This window comes from Teleopsis dalmanni, chromosome 2 (assembly GCF_002237135.1).
Source record: "Teleopsis dalmanni isolate 2A chromosome 2, ASM223713v2, whole genome shotgun sequence".
NCBI classification, from domain to species: domain Eukaryota; kingdom Metazoa; phylum Arthropoda; class Insecta; order Diptera; family Diopsidae; genus Teleopsis; species Teleopsis dalmanni.
The window spans coordinates 190,402,326-190,424,781 of record NC_051847.1 but is presented as its reverse complement, the minus strand read 5'-3'; the positions used below and the strand labels follow the sequence as shown (position 1 = coordinate 190,424,781).

Here is a 22,456-nt window from a genome sequence, read left to right as displayed (position 1 = left end):
AAAGGACAAGAGTGGTTGAAATTCGTATATTTAAGGGTAGCATCATGAAGAATTTTAGTGAAAGGATATTGTTTAGGATGCGCTAAAAAGTCACAGCCATCAATAGTGACATTGTATAAGAAGGGGTGATATCCGTTTTCTTTTTTGAACAATGATACATTAATCTACAATTAGCCGAAACATTTGTTTAAGACATGCAATATTATATTAACATATCATTACTTACTATAAAGTTTGAAACAGGAAGTGTAAATATTTCGAGATGTGCACTAACTGCCACAACACCACGACTTATCACCCGCATAATGCATTGACGGAACACCGTAATGTTGGTGTTTAACGATTCACACTTCACATTTGTGGCTCTAATGTATCCATTAACAAAGTCATTGTTTGAATTTATATGAAATATAAGTAAAACTAATATTGCACTTGGAAAATATTTTAAATTTAAGTAGTTCATAATTTCTAATTGAAGAGCGACCACTTTCAAAGTCTTACTAAGTCTAATCTGAAAAACTGTTCCATGATTATTTTGTCGAATATTTGCTTTTTAATATGGATTACATGCTCTAATGACTTTAAATGGTTCCAATTAAAATTTTGATTTTATCGAAATAAATTATTGTTAATTATAATAAAATAAAATGGATTAAATGGTTTGCAAAATTGAGTAAAGTTTTTTCAAAAATTTAGTTTAAAATAGACTAAAGCGTAATTTTGGGGATAATGACAAAATCAATATGTTATATTTTTAATTAAATTCTTTAATAATCCAGTTACGGCGTTTCATGTAAGAAAGTAGTACAGAAGTGCTCTGTGTACCACACTATCCATTGCGTTATACCTAATGCTTTATTTAATGCCACTTGATATTATTAGTAAACAGTTGGAAGCATGATCTGCGCTTAGACTTGAAGTTACCTCACAATGGGAGGCTAGTGACTTTATTCTAAAACTTCCTACTCCAGACCTACTTCAAACAATATTGGCAACATCCCTCCCATTCTCAATTTCAACAGAAAATTAAATGTCGAATTTCCATCTGGAGATATATGACTGTTAACTATTTTTACTGACGGATCAAACACAAGTTGTGGTACTGGTAGTGGCGTTTGTTCAGTTAGGCCAAATCTTGGGCTTATCTTCTTTAGGGGGAACTGATCACTATACGCAAAGCTATAGCTTGTCCAAATATAGATGATATATACACTATCGAATAATCAAGTTGCTTTGAAGTCCCAGTGTATAGTCTTATTTACATCTAGGACGGTTTTTGACTGCAACACATCTCTAAACTGGATATCGGGGCAGTTCAATTTATCTTTAATCTGGAAGAGATAAATCTGTTCGCAAAGTTCATAGAGCACTTCGTCCATTTTACAGTCAATATAATCGAGCAAGCAATTCGTACAGTTATTGATCGTTTTCGCATTAATTTTAGTCATCTCGATTTAAAACCACCAACAAGACAATGAAATACGCGTCCCAAAAAGGATATTACTGCTGTAACACGAAGTATTGAAGAAGACGCTGAAATGTCGATCAATCACCATTCTCGACATTTTGGCCTTTGTTCTTCAACTATGTGGAAAATTTTACGTAAGGATCTTGGCCTATAATATATAGTTCATGCAAGTTAATCTCTTACACAGAGATTAACTATGTAGTCATTGAGTTTGGAGTTCAAAATTGAAGCTGCAATAATTTCTTTTATATATAATCTATTTGAAAAAAGATTAAAATAAATGCATTTAAATTTTTTCCAATTAATTACTTATTTTTCAAGTTTTTATTTTATTTATTTTATTTAAATTTCAAGACAATTTTTGTTTTTAAAGTTATTCTTTAAAAGATTTAAAATTTGTTGTGTATAATTTATTTCATGAATTGGATTTTGTTTTTATTTATATTATTTATTATTTTATTTTATTTTTTTTTTCTTGATGAATTTTTAAATAGTAATCATATTATATTTAAATTTAACAGCAACATTTAATTGAATTTCATTAATACTTTTTTCTATTTATTGTCAGAATAATTTTTTTTTTAGTAATTGTATTGTCAAATTTGCAAATCAGTTAAACCGTTCGTTATTATTTCTCAGATATTTTTTCTTCTTTGCCAAATATTTTTAATTTAAGTATTTTTTCCAAAAAGTATTTGTTTCGCTTTCATTAAAAAGTATTTGCAAAATGAATATTTTTGAATAAATAAATTTATTTTTAAAATAAAAAAAAATAGTTATTAAAAAAATAAAAAGAAAATTCTCTATTGAAAATGGAATAAATTCATTATTTTATTTTTAGATATAGTGCTTAGGAAATGTTATTAATATTTATAGTGAAGAGTGAAAAAAATATTCTCAATATAATTTATTTTGATTATTTATAATTATATTGGTTGTGATAAATTTTTTATTATTTAATTATTTTTTTTTTTTGTTCATAATTTATTTTTTTATTTTGTTTGTATAAGTTATGTAGAATAAATGGAATTTTATTTATAATGAGCAGAATGGAGCTATCTAAAAAATATTAATACTACAAATATTTATTTAATTTAAAGGTAGTTTTTTTTTTGTTTCTCTTTGTATTAAATTGTACAAATTTCTTAATTGCTGCAAGAAAATTACATAAATTTATGAATTTTCAATTTATTTAAATTATTTTCTATTATTTATATGCTAATATATTACATGCATTACTTTATATTACAATAAAAACCATTTTAGTTTTCTTATGGACTTTTGTGCGTAAATTTTTTTTCTATGCTTTACTAAGTACCATTTTGATTTAATTTAATTTAGTTTGATTTTTTTTCTAAATTGTACAAGTAATTTGTATTAAAATAATTATTAAAAAATATGAAGTTCAGACAAAAAAAAAGGAATTTATATATTTAAAAAAAAATTTTAAAAAAATCCAACTTAAATTCCAATTAAGATCTATTTGTTTTTTTTCAAAAAGACTTAGTATATCCTTAAATACCCATATTAAATGTATTTAATAAGGATTCTTTTCTTACTTTAATCATTTTAATGAAAATGGTTCAGATAATTATGTTATGCAGACAGTCATGGTCACAGCAAATGTTAAATTGAAAAAATTTTAGTAATGACGGATTTCTGTACGTCTTCATTTCGGTAAAAACTAACAAATATATACCAAAATCTACGCCTTTTTGAAACAAAGATAAATATTTTTCGAAATATCATTTATTAAATTTAGACACAATCAAAAATAATTAAAATTATAGTAACACTATGAAACTTACAATTATGATTTGACTGTCTGCATAACAAGCTATAATCGTTATCACCAAAAGTAGCATAAAACTGATATAGCATTTGTCGTATGACTTTGTGCAAAACATGGCCCTTAGAGTGCTAAAACTTCCTGTAATTTTTTTTATACCATTTAAATGCACAGTTCTGTGTACTTAGTACTCCAAGTTCTAATGGTTTAACTTTATATTTAAGGGTTTCTCGCTCTGGAAACAATTGTAGTTTTTGTTTTATTTTTTTTTTTTAAACTGGAGTTAGAAGATCATTATGATAGACCTGCAGCTTATACGCTTAAGTTTATAAAAAAATTAAGAACTTAAGTTTTCGAAACTTCTCTAAAAAAATATGATAAATGAAAGTCATTTATCTTTTAGCTAAACAAGCTTCTGAATTTGATTATATTTCGTTTGGATTATTTTCAATTGGATTGATAATGTTTTGGAATACCTACATCTCTTCTCTTACGTACTACCAACCAAATTTCTATTTTATATACTCCATCAATTAATTAACTCATTTCCTACAGTCACTCATCACTTTATCTGTAATTCATTCCTACTTTATTTGCTCAGGAGTCTTAAGTATCTGTTGAACTTTGATTCGGATTACAACAATAACAATGTACGGGTCTTATATTATTTCAAATATATTATATATGGGTTAGGCTAATGCCTTTATGCACTGCGGCCAGCTTGATCCATTGTACATCCCTTTGATTTTAGACATTTAGTATCCCGCGGAATCAAACCAGCTTCTTTGAAGGAAGCTTTTAGAAGTTTTTATTCTCTAATTGGTATGCACTTATGGTATATTATGTATAGTATAACACAGTATAATTAGAAAGTTTAAACTGAACATTGCTAAATTGACTTTTATTAAAACTAGTTTTATGAAGTTATATGTAAATCATATAGAATTTTATCCAAAAATAGTTTTTGTAAATTTCAATTTAATTTAATTTAATTTAACTAATTCAAGCCAAAAGTCCTTCTAAATTTTATTATTAAATTTTGAAGTTTAAATTTTGTATAAATTTTTAAAAAAGTTCGAGTTTATAAATTTCTATAGCATATAGTTATAAATCGAAAAAATTTTCATATATTTGAAACAATTTAAAGGTCTTTCTATTGATCCCTGGTATGGATACCTCCACTGCAAGCTAAAGATTTTATTTATGAATTTTTACTTCTATCGGAAGCATTTTTTATACATATAACCGTCGCCAATAAGAAATTATAAAAACAAATAATATTATAAAATAATAAAATAAAAATATAAATAAATAATATAAAAATAAATATAAATATAATAAGATTTTTAAATTCAGAAATGTTAAAATTAAAATTAAATTAAATTAATAAAGTAGTTAAAAATAAATGTTAGTTTTATATATAATTATAACGATATTGCTATTTTTAAAGAATTATATATAACATATCAAAATATATATTATTATACTATAGATCAAAATTTTATAAATAAATATTTATTTCCAAAATATTTATTTGTCTTTAATCCAATCATAAGTTTGAAATTTATAAAATTATGTTCTCATGTTGGAAATTCAAGTTTTAATATTTAGTACTTATAGTTCTATAATAATAAAAATATTTATATAAACAATTCAAACATTTACACGTAGATATTATTATTTAATATTTTATTAGCTTATTTTTGCATATTCTGTTAGTTTTTTTAATTATTTTGTTATTGTCAATTTACACAAATGAATAAGTTCGAAAAATTTAAGTTTATATTTTGATTTTTATTTTTTATAAATTTTATATTGTATAATTAATGTATATATATAAAAAGTTTTATTATTAGCAAAACACACCAAGAATCAAAATTTTATTAAATATTTGCTTGGTACAACAAAATACAAAAACAATTTATTAACATTATACTTACATTTACAACTAAAATACTAAAGTTAGACTTTAATTTTAATGAATTTAATATATAAGTTAAATTTATTTATTTTTTTGTTTTATAAAAAAGAACGAACTATCTTCAGCTTCAGTATTCTCATGAAATTTAATTGATTTAATTTAATTTAATTTAAAGATTTAACATTACTTAAGAGCAAGCACCCATATAAAAAATATTTATGAGCTACAAAAGGAAAAAAAAACATTTATAAAATCCTAAAAACCAGAAAATTTTTTTTTTATTTTGTATATATATTTATAAATTTTATAATATATCAATAAGTGATTTAATTGAATATAATTTTTTGTTTTCTAACTTTTAGTTAAATTTAATTACACACAGAATTTATAAATTAATTACATATAAATTTATTGTCTTACAGTATTGATATATATGTATTATCTTATTATTATTTTCAAATTTTTTTTTTTTAATTTTTGAATTTAAATATATTTATAGTAATTTTTAGTTTTTTAATTGAGCCAAATTTTTTTCTTCTAATAATTAATAATATTAATATTTTACATTTATATTCTGTTGTATTTTGTTTTTTTTTTTCTAATGTGCCATTATTGTATGCATTTATTGTCTAAAGAGTTATTGTCATATTGTCAACATTTCTTTTATTATTGTCAGCTTATTTTACTTAATAATATTTACTAAAAAATTGTATACATAAAAAAATTAAAACAAATTTATATTTTTTAAAAAAATGTACATTTATGTATAATTAATTAGCTAAAAAAGTATTTTATATCATTTAAATATGTTATATAAAAAAAACAGAAAGAAGAAAACCTTTACAATCGATGTACTCTTAACTGTCACTCATTTATACACACAATACTTTCATTATTTACTTTTTTTTACATTAATTGTTTTTAATATTAATAATATTAATTACTTTTCTGTTTCTTAAATATTTCTTAAAAATTATTGTCAAGATATGTTTTTCTCTGATATTAGCCTGGTTGATAATTAATGATTTTATAAAAAATGCTTGCGAACAGCACTTTTATATTTAAAAAAATACAATGTTTATTTGTTAATTTAATAGATTTTCATTAGAGTACTGCGTTCTTGAAACTAATAAGAATTAATAAAAATAAAGAAAACCAACGGTTTATAAAGATTGGTATATAAGTGTATTAAGATCTTGTTTTATTTTTATATATATCTTCTCTTAATAAATTGTTATCACGACGAAAGTCATATGACCTCAGCCTAGTAATAATAAAAAATCGTATATTTTCTCTTTTAATAAAACAATTATACAATCATAGCATTATCTTGTGTAGAACTAGATACTTTGGAAATGATTTTCGGCATGTCTTTGTTAATATATAATATATAACATTATACAAATCCGGAACTGTAGAATGTTATTAAAAATATTTCGATTTCCTTCTATTTTATTAAAAAGTTTTATACTCCTCCTACATTAATTTATAATTAACTGGTTATTTTTACATACATTGTAATGTTATACACATTTTTAAAAATATTCAAATTGAATTTGAGTTACTTCCAGACTGTGTCTTATATTCAATTGAAGAGATTTGAAATTTTATTAACATAATGTTATTTTTATATATCTTTTGTTTTTAAAATTTAACTTCAAAGTACCTTACTCCATGTAGAATGTACAAATCTATACAACTTTTACTTTTAAAGGATATATACTCAGTAAAATAAACATTTATAAGACGTGGAAAGTGAATGAGACCTTAAAATAGGTGCTGGAAGCTTGTCGGGTCCTGAAGCCTACACGAAAGAATTTCCCAGATAGATTTAACAAAACCACCATTCACAAGAGATGGAAGCAGAATGAGACTATAAAAAATGTGTTTGAAGCTTGCTCGGCATTACTGCACAAACACAAAACCTACCTAGTATCTTATATATATATCTTATATTGGATGAAGAAGAAAGATCCAATAAAGTAGGTTCAATACTAAAATCAATTAAAATATACATTAGTGAATATAGTGAATTGGAGTAATATCTACCACTCAAAGATAAATTTAATCTCAACTAAAAAACTATCTTTATAAATATTTATTATCGGTTTTGCCCAATCAGTAGTACTTTTGTAATGCTTTATAGATTGGAACTTTTTATATACTTTGTTAGAAATATATAATGCACTTCATTCAGCTTCGGAAGAAGCTGAAAGTGTTGACCGATGAAGTATGGTAGCATCAGTTTTCAATACTGTTTCTGTAAATTTATATTTAAAAGATTTTACATTCAAAATAGAAGAACACTTAACTCCCTTAAACAATCTAACCTTTCCTCATCCTTATCCGTTAATTTATATTTAAAAGATTTTACCATCAGAGCAGAAGATCACTAAACCCCCTTCAACAAACTAACCTTTCCTCATCTCTGATATTTAAGTTAGCTAAATTCAGATTTTTAAACATTAAGCCTACTAACTTAAGTGTTTGTCTACTGGAATAGAATTCTCAACACTTCTTCCGTCCAGTGGCCGAAATATTATTTATTCATTCCTAAGATGTACATTTAGTGAGTTAAGATCTTAAAGGTTGACTGTTGGTGCTTTTCAACTATCAACAAAATAATAAAAAGCATGAATGAAGCATTTCTATATATAGCTTCCTATGTGGGTATACTTCTTGAAGCATCTTCATATAGTTTAATGGTTTCAAAATATATACCAAGCGCTAGAATGTTAAACCAAGCAGTTAATCTTGTTTCTAACGTTAACATTATCAAACCTTAGTGACCTAGAGATTTCTATCAAATGTTTCCTATTTATCCAACATTCTACTATACCGTTTGATATAGTTTGAGTAGAATATTTAGAAAACGAAATTAGATGTTAGAAAAACGCCAATTTGAAATAGGAGAGTAGGACATGCATTTTTTTTCAATTAGCAGCGTTTGTATGATATGTAATTACAATATGATATGTAATCAAAGAACTATGTAGAATAATCTCTTTTTGACTATTTTCGATATGTGATTGTATATAAACCTCAGTTATTTTAAGATTCAAGTGCTTATTTTGATATGGTTTTTTTAATTGAACTGGATAAACAGTTATCTACTTGATATGGAAATAGTTACAAAACACAAAAACAAAAAAAAAAAAGAATTGAAACAGTACCCTAAACAAATCTAATAAAAATCACAAAATTTGCCAATTTAATTTAGTATTATATTAATTGACTATCAGGCAAATAATCTATAACCAATAATATTTTGTGTCGCAACCAGGCTAAACACAGTAGATACAAAGCATATAAGTATTTGGGTTGCCGTTAGTTTAAGACCAGCAGCGGAGTCTTTACTGTCGATGACATTTATTTTCCACCCTAAGTTATTATGGGTGAAACACTAAACAAAAAAACGATAAATATTAAAAATGCCAAATATTATTTTCAAACAATTTTTAAAATACCTGATAATAAAGCAAATTAGGTGCATCCATTGGTACGGTCCAATTTAAATAGCCAGGTTCACCATCTTCACAGTCTAGTTCCAAAGTTTTCATATATTCCTCAAAGGTATCAATTTCGGCCGAACGATCGACAGTGCGATGTTCCCATTCACAATAACGACCGGCTAAAAATAAAGTATAATTAATTAATAAAAAAAGATTACTTAAGTAACAAATTTTTTCAATAAGATCTTACCTGCCGTTGGTATAGCATTACCATCTTCATCATATTCAACACCTGCATAAGTCTTTTGTTTATTCAATTCCAAACCAGTCTTTTGGCCAAGACCACCTTCAGGTGAGTCCGTTATATAAAAAGGATGATATCTAAATGTAAATAAAAAATAAATAAATCCATTTTTTATTTAAAATCAATTTTGTGACAAACCTGGCTGGTTGTGAGGGATTATTACCACCTTCCACATAAAATTCATAAGTTTTACCACGTTGCACCGTAATTTCTGGTATTAAGAGATCATTCAAGTACCAAGCAATGCCCCAAGATGGTACACCAGTAATTGGTGTATAACCCCGTTTCCCACCGGTAGGACCAATTCTAGCTGTAAACATATATTCATTCGTAATGGTGCGTGTGGGCCAAGGTGCCGGACCAGTTTCATCTTTTACGCTATATAGTGAATTTTTGCAGGAGTGATCATTCTAAAAAGTTTAGAATATAATTAATTATAATTTTTTATGAATAATTTAAGCATAAACTACTTACACGTGCTGAAAAATTGATGCGTATATCATCGACGTTATGATCGCTAGCGGTATGTGCGTGTGCATTAGCTTCCTTGCGGCTATTCAGCGGACCAATAGCGGCTATAACGGAAACTTCACGATCCGTTGGTATTGCCAAATCATAAATAGGTTCATTAGTTTGTAATAGACGTTTGTAGCGTATACTTGTTACGCCATTTTTACGATCACCACTCACTACAAAAGAGAATTGTTAAGATTTAAATCTGCAGGTTATATGCTATTCGCTACGATTGAATGAATACATAAAACTTGTTAAAGGAAATATGTAATTTATATAAATCAAATTAAATAAAATTAAGTAAGTGAGATTTAGATGAGGATTACTTCAACAGACTTTCATTGAACTAATATGTCTAACAATTTGAACCAAAGCATATAGCGTAGCTTATATCACACAATTAACTATCATTAATCATTGCTTATCGTACATTTTTTTCTCCCCCAAAGTTGTATACTACTCTCTAGGATTAGTCACTTAGTACGTTTTTACATTTGATTGCTGGGATGTGTAGAATAATAAGGATCAACACCTAAATATTTCCGTTTTCTATGCTGAGCTTTATTATTTAAGACGCTTATTGATATTGGATTAGTTGAGCTAGTCGTAATCTTATGAGCCACCTTTGACTTTTTAGCTCCTGTTGGGGGAGTCTATATATATCGTTATTTGAGTGAGTTATTATTCGTTCGTGTTTTTGTTATTTGTTCCCATGTCCCGAATATTATCTTCGAAAGTTTGTATCTGTGAGTCCTTATGGATATCTGCGTTTGTAATGTACTGGTCTGCATTTGTGATTTGCCTCAGTGTTTTGGATTGTAGCTGCTTTATGACACTGATATTGGATTTTTTTGTTGTTCAATATATTTGTAGGCCATAGCTTCAAATGAGTTTAATTATTGCTTTATAGAGTAATATTTTGTTATTAGGATTTAGTTTAGAGTTTCTTTTTATATACCAGTGAACTACCTATCGTAAATAAGAAGCATATTTTTAGGAACTATATAATAATAAATCTTGAAAAACACATTTTAGTGCTATCTATCATATAATTATAATAATATAGACTAAAAATGAAGTTATATCTAAAGATTTAAATGATTGTATGTGAAGATTAAATGGTTTTTAGTTGTGCAATGAATATTATATATATAAATATTCTAACAAAAATAAGCATTTCCGAAATCGTGTTTCACTTTAAAGTGCTATATTAGATTAGATTTTATATTTTATACAACTCAAAACTCTAACAGAAATAGAGTTCATTCACTTATCAACTGTGTAGGTTGAAGTCGGTTTTGTTTTTTAGGATTTTAACTTTTATTTCGATTGTTTTTTTTTTGTAGATTCCTATACGTATTTCGGCAAATTCGCTTTTGGCTTCATCAGGAGAATTCCTAACATAGGTTATTTTAAAAAATAAATATACCCATTTCTAGAACTATATCTTCGAATGTGTAGTAATAAACATCGATTACGCGCTACTTGGACAGAAGAGAAAACCCCTACCTAGGCTAAAACCAACTAACGATATCCTATGCATATATATTTATATATATCATTGAATAAATTAACTTCCGTTACTTACACACTACAACATCATTACGTCCACCGATGCGTTCATCTGGACAAGTACCATGTTGACCGTCGCATTGTGATAAATCAGAAATGAAATAGTCTTCAGCACGGAATACTCTTGCAGTGGTGTCATAAAATGCAACAACAATGTCCGCCTGTGACATTTGTGCACGTCCATTAGCACCTGACAGACCAAAGGCCATGTACTGATCCTCATTAATACGTCCAAATAGTTCAATTTGTAAATATTCGCCTTGCAACTCCCACTTGACTTGTAGTCTATTAGGCAACAGTTCGCGACAATTGGCATAAACTGGGCGTGGTGTAGTTGTTGTAGTCTGAAAATATGTAAAAATATTTAAAACAAAAACATTAAAATTTAACTGAAAGTAACTGAAATGCAATTTAGTTTTATTACTGCAAATTGCCATGAACTTTTTTATTATCACTACTACAACTATACTTACAGGTGTGTACCACCATGGAGGCTAATGCATTTGAAAGATAAAAATACAAATGTTTAATGTTGTGAATTATGATATGCAATAAAATTTACACCACGCAAAATGTTATTTAATTATGCAAAGTATGTAAACTAATAGTTTGAATTTGGAGCACTAGAGTAACTAAAACTATGCAAAATTGCTTACTCCAAACGGAACAACAACAACTACTTACAGTAATTTTAGTTTGGCCCAAGGCTGGTGGTACATCTAAGTCTTTTGGTATGAAAACATGTCCAAAATTATGCCTGTATTCCACACACCAGACCGCCAGCCAATCTATATCGTAAACAGTCAGTTTGTCTGGCAGTTGGATTTCAATATCTTCGCCTTGATATCCACGCAACGGTTCCAGTGAACCAATCTCATTCGGTACCTATGAGAGAATATTAAAGTTGATTAAAACGAATTTTTCTAATAAAAAAGTAATAATTAAATAATAAATATTTATATACGTTAAATTATTTAAAAAGTTTTTTTTATAAAAGTATGATGAATATATTCTCTATTTTCAATTCACTAGATTTAGTGAGTTTATCCAGACAACTTTTTAAGTCTGGGTTTGAAAGAGTTCCTGTATATAATTTTATTGATGGAAAAATTGACAAATTAGTTTACACACTAATAATCAAATATCCAAACATATAGATACATATATTTTGTATAAAAAGTGTACGATATTATTTAATAAAACAAAAGAAAATAGCATTAATCATTTAGAATTTATTCTATAGCCCTTAAAGTAGGTGTTGGAACATCCGGTACAGAAACCATCATATATTTATCGTAAACAGAGTGTGGTACGTTTGGCTTAAACTTCTTTACCGGCTTTCTTTTATAGCCTAAATCAATTTAAAATGCTTTTTAAAGCAATCACCACCTTTTATTGTGGTCATTTTATTTACTGGGCCAGACAAAAATCATACGGGACCATATCAGGTGAGTACAGTGATTGATCGATCAGATTTATTCAGTTTTTGCTAAAAACTATTGCTTCACAAATACTTTAAACCAAAGCAGAACACTAAAAAGTATAATTTCAGTTAAAAGGCGTAATTATATAAAACAGTTAATATAATAACATTTAGAGATAGATCGTGCTTATGATATATATATAAAATATTGTGGTGATTTTTACTCGGTTTTTTGATTTCGGCAAACTTTTTATTCAAAATAACACCCATATATTCGATAAATATCTCTTAATTTAAGTCGGTCTAAATAAGTAGGTACCAAGTATATGAGATTATCTAGCAATATATCACAATATTAAAAATACTTCAATAAAGTTAACATACGCTCTATGTTATCTATGTGGAAACTTTTTTAGTTCAGCTAATAATGTCTAGAGATCACAAAACTACAACCATTCTGCTACATTTCAATATGACAGATTATTATTTAATAAGCATACACACAATCTATTTGAGTGTCTTTGGCTGCAAGTTCTACAGAAATTAACAGATGTAATATAATATCATTATCTAGTTCTCTGCAGAAAAAGAGTTGAGTCCTTAAGATGTTTCATTTTCAAAGATTTGATAGAACTAGAAATGGTCGACAAATGGTCGAAAAGTAGCAGTGAAGTAAATCTCCTAATGGTACTCGTATCACGACATGCCTAAAACCTTGTGAGTGCAAAGGCTCTCTTGTTAGGAACTGACATATATTTAATAATAATATTAAATATATATATTAAATATATTTAATATTTAATAAAGAGTAGATTAAATGACTGAAATATTTTAATTAATAGTTTTTTATATACTATAGTATAATAAAACTATAAAATTACTAAAATATAGTATTATAGTATTACTGTTATGGCCTTGAAATACGGAAGCATGAAGTTTATTATTAAGTGATTAAATGAACATTTTTTGCTAATTTTAAAGATTTAAATTATCATTTGTGAAACACTACACAAATTGGTAATCCAGAACTTATACTATATTATGAAATTATCATTCGAAAGTCTTATTGATTATAGCCTCAATATAACATGTGCAATGTTTTCATACTACTTTATTTTTAGTGCTACAAAAAATCAAAATAGTGCATTAGGTGAAACAATTTTTTTTTGTGATATATAAAAGGTCCATGATTCTTGTAAGTTAATTATAACAAATAGCATCAGTTTAATATAAAACATAATTTATTAAATAGCGTCCATACGACGTTACTCCTATCTATTTTGGTAACACCCTTAAAATGTACTATATACTTCAATTATGCGATACAAATAATATGTATATGTATATATAATTATATTGAAATTAGTTTCAAAAAATAATGTCACAGTTAATATAATTGATACACTAAATCGTAAACAATATAAACATATTTCTATCAATATTAGTTCAAGTAAAAATTTATTTATTTATATGTCTAGACCAAATCGCCTGAAAATAATATATGCAGACCATTTCCTAACAAAAGCGCATAAATTATGGAAATTTATTTCTTGAATTTGAAAGAAAAAGAAATATCGCTTAGTAGTCTCTTTTTAATATATACTAAGACACATGGAGTCAAAAAAAAACATCTACAAAAAACGCAAAAAAAAAAATTTAATATCTCAAGAATGATTCTTTCAAATATCATAAAAAATTTTATATTTTTTAATGAAAAAACTTAAATTTATTATTGTCTATTAATATATAAAATTATAATATATTAGATTATTATAATTATTACTAATACATAAATATTAATATTTTTTCATTATCGCTACATTTAATTTTATTGTTTTTTACCTTTACTCCCATCAAGTTGGGTTCTGATCCATTGCCGACCCAGAAGTATGCATCTGGACCAGCGCCATCGTAGTGCAAATTGGGAATGTAAAATGTTTTGGCATCTAAAACACTAATATTGCTTGAACGTAAACCGTGCGCAAGACGTTTAAACTCAGGAAGTACACGTGGCTTAGGTACATCTAGACCCGGTGGGATAAACACTTCACCAAAATCAACCTAAAAAATAGAATTTGAATATTTTATTTAAATTTTTTGTTTTAAAATGTATTAAAAAATATATACTATAATATAATATATACAATTTAACATACTAAGTAATTTAATTAATATTTGTTTTTTAAAATAATTTTAAAAGTAGAGATTATTTCTTAAAAATAATTCGGAATTTTTAATTTAGTGAAAGTTTCTTTGTTTAGTTAAATAATATCTATTCCCAAATCATTATTTCCCTGACAAACAAAGAACTAAAAGTGCTTACATAGTACCTAATATCTTCTCATAACATCCTATCGAACTCTTTGTAACATTATGGACTATATGAAATTTAGAACCCAGATTGAGATTATAAGAAAATGTTTTAATTTTACATCAATATTAAATATGTAGTAAAAAGACTGTGTTTTCTCGAATTGGAATTATTTATTTTTTATTTAGCTGTTATTTTATGAAGTAGCTTCCGGAACCCATTCCAATCAGTGGGTTACTGTCGTCAGTTGGTAATACTGAGTGCACTTATATCATTGGTCACCTATCCTTTTACCGCACATTCGAAAGTGTTTATTATATTTAATAAAATTGTTCACTTCTATTAGAATATTTATTACATATTTTAGATTACTTAATACTTTTAGATATTTTTTACATATATAAAAATACAACTTTATACAAAAAATGGAATTGATCATTAGTTTTTAAATTATTTGTAATTCTATATATTTTTTGCGAAATTTTCAGGATTTCCGATAAGCCGATTGGGCTCAAAATATGTTCTAAAGAAAGCTTATATATATATTTAAGGTAAACTTATTTCAATATCTTTACTGGTTCAAATCCTTTAATTTTGAACGTCTAATTTCAATTCTGAACACTATGCGGAGCAGTTGTTCAGGCCAAATATATCTATATCGTCGGCATAAGCGTGCAGCATCACACTTTTTGAAACTATTATTCCAAAGCGTTCTCAAATCTGCTGCTCGAATTGGAATAAGCAAACTTTAGTTTTTTTAAAATCAAAAACTATAAGCATGCAACACCTAATAAATAGGAACACGTATTTGGCTGGAGCTAACACAATCTTAAGAGTAGTACCGTAATCAAAATATTGTTTATCTATTCAAAACTGCTGGTGTGCAAGAGACCTATATACATTTTTCTTCGAAGAAAACTAAATTTTCTTAAAATATTTCATTTAGGTCCTCTCTACACATTAATGTCTGCATATGTTTGATGTTATAAGCATCAAATGATTTTTCATTGTGGGTGACAATGACTTTTATTACTGTGTACTATGTAAAAAAGAAATAATTAAATTAAATTATTGGCATTTTAAGAATTTTAAGAATTAATAACATTTCTTATTTGAGTTTATGAAATGTAATTAGAATTATATTTTACATCATATACAAGCCATAATTTATATGATGTATTGAATATGTGTGTAGGCTGTATATCTGTACTTCAAATTTACTGAGCAGGTAGAAGGTGAAATATTTATTTAGAACATTCAAAACTCAAATACAAAGAAGCTTAAAAAACACCCGCACAACTGTATATGAAAGGTGTTTTTATCATAATATTTTGCTGTATTTGCTTTCTTTGATATAAATATCAAAGTACTGCAAAAATGTTAATATATCATTTTGTATATCCTAAGAAATTCCCAAACCAAGAATATATCTATAATAAATATGTTTTTCTGAAATTTACAATTGTGCCATAAGATAACTCAAATAAAATATTTGAAAGATTAAATTTAAAACAAAACCTAATATATGTTCAAATTATGTTAGGTAAATAAAGAAATGCTCATTAATATGTTATTATTTTAAATGCGTTGATTTGTATGTACAAGCAAAATATTGTTGCTCTACATGTGATAAGAGTGCACCTCCAAAGTGCGCCGAAAAATATACTATTTGTTTTATATACATTTAGTTAATGTAAACGTTTCAAATATATACGCTCGTATAAAGTAAAAAATATATAGAATAAAACAAATACAAATAAATATAAACTTGCGCGCGCATTGTTGCAAATACATTTGAAATGAGGGAGCGCACAATTCATATATGGAATGGCTACAATACTCACACAAATACATTGCAACAATTCCAAGCACTTCCATTTATAAAATATACTTACATACAAAAGCAACGTAAACAAACACACACTCACATCCACCCATGCATTGTTATTACTATTTGTGCAAAAACAGGAAATGAGTAAAGTGGAAAAACTTTTCTACAATAGCTAAAACAATAGCACGTAAATAAGTAAAACTTTCACCACACATAACGTGGTGAGTTTGAAAATTTCCGCCAAATGATTGTAACACGTAGTTGGTCTTTCACTTGGCACTCTTGTGGCTAACGCTGGAGCTGAAACAGTCTCAAAAGTAGTACCACAAACATGTTTGCTTATAAAGTGAAAAATGCTGCACACACATGCACACATACGCGCTTATATTTATGTGTAAGCCACTTTAGCTAATCAAAAATGTCTGCCAGCGTATTTTCATTTCATTTTATTTTGCCGCCATTTTTTTTTATTACAATTATTTTATTTTCTATACATTCCCTTTCACCATATTTTATTTATGTGCATTTCTGTGATATTTTATCAGAAAAATTTATTAGTGTTCCTTTTTTGGTAAAATAAAATAAATCGAAAAATAAATAGTAAAGAGAAATTATCATAAATCATCGCTTTTTGTTTGTAGACGCCAGAAAACGGGCGCGGTTCAGTTATTAACCTCACATAAAAGTTTTAGAAAGTCTAAAAAGTAAATTCTAAAAAAATCTTTCTACAAATGCATTTGGGGCCAACATACTCATTTATATTTGTGTTAGTATTTATATTTGTTTTATAATTTTATATTCGTTCATATACAAACAAAACAAATAAACAAACAAACAAGCAAGTAAATAAATTTATGAATCATAACGTTTCATAGGCGTTTAACAGCAGAACAAACATATAAACTTAAGTGCAAAGGAGAAGCAGTTTAGAAATATGGCAACATTGTAAACTTTATTATTTGTGAATTATTTGTTGTGTTTAAGATTTTGATTTATTAAACAATATTAAAGAATACAGGAAGTGTCCTGTGAGATATGTTATTTATAAATACATATTTTAAACATACTAAAATGTGTGTAAGAATATTTTTTTTACTTAATTATATGTAATTATATTCATCAAAACGTATTTAATTACACTTAAATAATATTTATTATATCCTTCAGAAACATAGACTTCTTGTCTTCCCTACACTTTTTAACATAAAATACTATAACTAAAAATGCTATATAATGTTGAGTTATTACAAACTCAGTGATTTGTAAAGAGAACTAACAAAAACAGACTATAAAGAAAACTTAGCCCAGTAAGATGCAATGTAGCCCTATTACACAATGGCTTGAACCCATTATGTACACACTAAGGTAGCTCTCAGTTGTATAAGAAATAAATTCGGGGTGGTCTACCGTTGTTTCTTTTTTGAATACTTTAACACTTTAAACTAAAAACTTCTGCTCAAATCATAATCAGTAACGTTAGTAACGCTGGGGCTGAAAATATCAGCCCCAGCGTTACTAATTATATTATATTTACCCATCATCAGTGGTCTTGGAAATAATTATTGTATTTAATTACTCGTAAATAATTTTTGAGAATACAAGTACCAAATCGAACTCATGTCCTGCCAAATTTGAAGCTCAGAGCCAGCTTTTAAGTATAAAATAGTAGTGCAAAACAAATAAAATTAATGTTCATCAGTTATATAGTTTATGACGTTAAATAAAACAAGTAACAATATCTAAAGCTCGAGTTAATAATTTCAAACTTGAGATAAATGATAAAATGCAGATGTAGAAAAAACTGTAAAACTCACTTTAAAACTCCTGTGCCACGCCCTTTTTTCATAAGATCAAAATATTTCAATTTTTAAATTAAATTAAATTTTCATATAATATAATTTTATAAAAATATAAATAATTTTATATTTACTGTTAAAAATATACTTTTAATATGTAAATATTTTAAAGCCTGTATTCTAGTCAATAAACATTTCATTTATAATATTCGAGCTGAAAGCCCTGACAGCTAGAGCTCATTTTGATATTTGAGTAATTAGGTTTTATAAGGTTTTATATTGTTGTTAACCAATTAAGTTTAATTAGTATGCTTTTGAAGGATACTGCATTTGAATTCCATTGATGTCAAATATTGCAAATTTAAATTCAGGTTTTGATAGTTCTATTATCCATAATTATATTTAGGCTATTGCTTAAAATTAGATAACTGCTGAAATAAACAGAACTAATTCCTTTATTTCTTATGTTGAACTTGCCGATCTTTATACCATATATTATATATATATATATTATATATGTATATATTATATATAAACCAATTTTGGAAGTGATTTCAACTAAGTGATAATTTTTACCTAAAGACGCCATAAATATCTTTAGGCAATTTTAGCAACAATATTCAATTTCACTCCACTTGCTTTAACTTAAGTTATGGCACGGAAAAGCCAATTAATCGTTGTATTGAAAAATAAATGTAAAGATAAGTCATATATATTTTTGGTATAGAATATTAATATCTTCTATAAATTATTTAAAAGTTTTTTGTTTTTAAAAAACGTTTAAAAATTATAAAATAGTTCCAAAATAAGTAAAAAAGAGGATTTTAAAATAATTTTTTTTAAAGGCTTTGATTTCGCACCTAAAAATGATGGGTAAGAAAAAAAAAGAAACAGATATTGTGCTAAAAAATAAACCAAGGAATTTTATAAATAAGTCTAACCTTTGGAAAACACCAAAGAAAATAAAATATTAGCTAATAAAAACAGTTATTTGTAATAATGTCATTAATTGACAATTAAATTCATCTGTAGGGTCAACTAAATCCCGTATTCACCTAGTTTGACTTTCATTTGACTTTCACCTTTTTGAAGAATTATCTTTGCTAATAAAAGGATGTGAACTCGGATGCTATCCAAACATACTGAATCAACATCCAAAACGATATCGCGACTAACTATCTAAAATACTCATTCAACATATTGTATAAATCATTGTAGTAAATTTGAAGGAGACTATTTTGAGGAAAATAATTTGGTTTATTAAACTCCTCCCGCAAAGATAAAAAACAAAAACACTAATTAAAATAAGTTCTTTAAAAACTAAATTCTCACTACTGTAATAATGGAAACGAAGGAGAAAGCAGGTATTAAAAAATTTTAATTTGATTTTAAAAAGTGAAAATTTAAAAGTTAAATATTATAAAATTATATAAAATTTTATTTTGTAAGATTTTTAATATAATATTAATACTAATTATAATATATTCTTTAAAAACTCAATTCTCCCTACTGTATCAATGGAGACGAAGGAGAAAGCTTATATTTAAAAATTTTATTTTTAAAAAGTGAAATATTAAAGGCTATATATTAAAAAATTAGATAAAATATTATTTGGTTAGATTTTTAATATATTATTAACTTAATTGCATTTTCTTAATGACCTCTCTTTTAAATACACTCAGAATTCCATGTTTTAAATAATTGACCACATTGCGTATGAGTGATGTACAAATATTATGCAGTTAATTAAAGTGGATACTTTGTATTAAATACAATAAATAATATAACTAACGTTTAAAAAAGACAACTTATATAAAATATAAATCTCGGCGAGATTGACTATTATGTCACACAGTTTCTATCTGATCATGAATATTTTCGAAAATATCTATACAAAATGCAAAAAGCAGAGCAGCCCAACTGTATATACTGCAGATCCCTTGAGTACAATGCTTCAACTGCGAATGATGGCATGGAGAAAAAACATTACTTGCAGAATATGTAGGTCACTTCACAGTCAAGAATATCGTAGAAGAAATGACAAAACGAGCAAAAAATTGGAACAAAATCACACAATTCATCGAAAATGTGCTAAGGGAAAAGAAGAAAGATCTAGACGCAAACTTATCTAAAACGAAGAGGAATTTAATGACTTTTCAATTCGAATCAGGTGTGGGAGCCTGGACGTAGATTTTACGCGATGCATATGGCATGGACGGCCAATTTATAAGTTATTTTCCCTGAATTAATGTGAAAACGATCCCGGGGGAAGAAATCCCGCAGAAGAAGAGGGAGTGTTTTAGGTTGTATACTACAAAGTAGGAGTCGGACACACCATTCTGGCGACGGTTGGTTTGACGGTGCATAAAGCATTCAACCTTCTCACCACAAAAAATATTATCAGAATTAAACAACCCATATAAATATTTACTTTTAATATTTGATAGTTTATTTAAATTTTAATTAAGTTAACTTAAACTTATTAAAAAAAAATGTCATAATGGCATATAAAAAAAAACTATGTCATATATCATATTATATGTATAATTTCACACACACTCTTTATTTACAATATACCACAAATGAAAAATAGTCTTTTGTGGTAAGTAAGTGTATCATATAAAAAAAAAGAATTTTAAATTTCAAAAATATTCTTTAATATGTTTTTTTTATCTTCATTAAAAAGACCAAAAAATAAATAACAAAGTAAAAATAATCTCACCGTAAATCGTCTGCACCACACTGAAAGCCATCGTATATCCTTAATCCTTTTGCCCATGGGTAGACGCAGTATGATGTCCGTATTGTTGTGAGCTTGTAATATTGGTGGATCTCTGAGGGTTTAACAAAAAGAGAAATATACAATTTTTAATGAAAATAGTAATAAAAACTTATTTATTATATATATATATATATATTTTTTTTTACTCAAAGCCAAATCCTTTTTCTTAAGTGTAAACAATATTTTAGGTCATTTAAAGAATTTAACGGAAAGAAAGAAAAATTGTAATTAATTTTTTTTGATTTATTTTTTAAAAATTTGTTGAAAAAGTTATCCAATTATAAATACAAATGAAGCATAAAATACTATAAGATTTTTATTTCATTTCATAATGATGTGCTTATGGGAAACTAATTTAAATAAATTGGATTTTTAATTAAATAATGAGCTATTACACTGTGCGCAAACGATGAGTCAAAATAGTGCTATATTTATAAGGATGTGCATAATTTTAATTGATTTTTGTAGAGCAAATTAAAGTAAAAAAATAATATAAAGTGAAATTTACCTAAATATTTAAAGGGCAAATATTATGATTAAAATAAAATTATAATAATAATATTATTATTGGTTCATTGTCTCTGAAATATGGGTTATCAATGTCTCAGTAGTACGTGCTCATATTAACAGTCAACTGCTAATTGCGAGAATATTTCAAAAATGAAGGAAATATGTGTATCTTTTTAATAAACATAATCATTAATATTGTCATTTAAACTTCAATTTCAATTGTTTAAATATCGATATGTACTTATGAGTCCCAAGGGTAAATCAGCTTCAGAAAATAATAATCATTTCTACGAGCAAAGCAAATGCATGAAAATCATGCGTAACATCAACTCAGAGGAATGAATGCCACCACCGACGTGACGTCACTATCAACTATACCAGAGGCGTTTGAAACAATTATTATTGAGGTAAAATAAATAAGAATCTCTTTCCTATTTTTGATTGGTTTGAGTTAATTTTCTGTGAACACATTATGTTAGTTCTTTTAAAGAGTTTTGTGAACTATAGCTATTAAACTATAGTTCACAATAAGAGCACAATAGACCCGACGGTCGCAGTGTCATGTCCCATATCAATAATAATAGTTCTCAAAAGCGTTTAGAAAAGAAACATTAGAATTGTCTTTAATATATATTGAAATATAATAACTATCTTAACTGATGGTTAATCATGGTTTAAGTAATATTTTTAATATATAAAATATTAAATATTAATATTAACTTATGATAAATAAAATCGCTTTACCAGCTACATTTTTCACTAATTACAATCCGTTTTTGGCCGT

The 22,456-nt window shown here is 26.4% G+C and overlaps 1 protein-coding gene across 2 annotated transcripts in view; it reads right to left on the bottom strand.

The window, feature by feature from the left end:
- Positions 1-8,352: 8,352 nt before the first annotated feature.
- LOC119679074 (protein Skeletor, isoforms B/C) overlaps positions 8,353-22,456 on the bottom strand; it is a 63,060-nt gene continuing 48,956 nt past the window's right edge. Inside the window, exons 4-13 of one of the 2 annotated variants that reach the window (XM_038091227.1) lie at positions 21,103-21,214; positions 14,285-14,503; positions 11,704-11,904; positions 11,493-11,513; positions 11,036-11,363; positions 9,409-9,623; positions 9,073-9,344; positions 8,881-9,011; positions 8,646-8,809; positions 8,353-8,581 (exon numbers count right to left, since the gene is read on the bottom strand). In XM_038091227.1, the coding sequence (XP_037947155.1) occupies positions 8,417-8,581; positions 8,646-8,809; positions 8,881-9,011; positions 9,073-9,344; positions 9,409-9,623; positions 11,036-11,363; positions 11,493-11,513; positions 11,704-11,904; positions 14,285-14,503; positions 21,103-21,214 (1,828 nt within the window). In that variant the 3' untranslated portion in view covers positions 8,353-8,416. The remainder of the gene's footprint in view (positions 8,582-8,645; positions 8,810-8,880; positions 9,012-9,072; positions 9,345-9,408; positions 9,624-11,035; positions 11,364-11,492; positions 11,514-11,703; positions 11,905-14,284; positions 14,504-21,102; positions 21,215-22,456) is intronic. The other variant, XM_038091228.1, reaches the window with a different exon arrangement.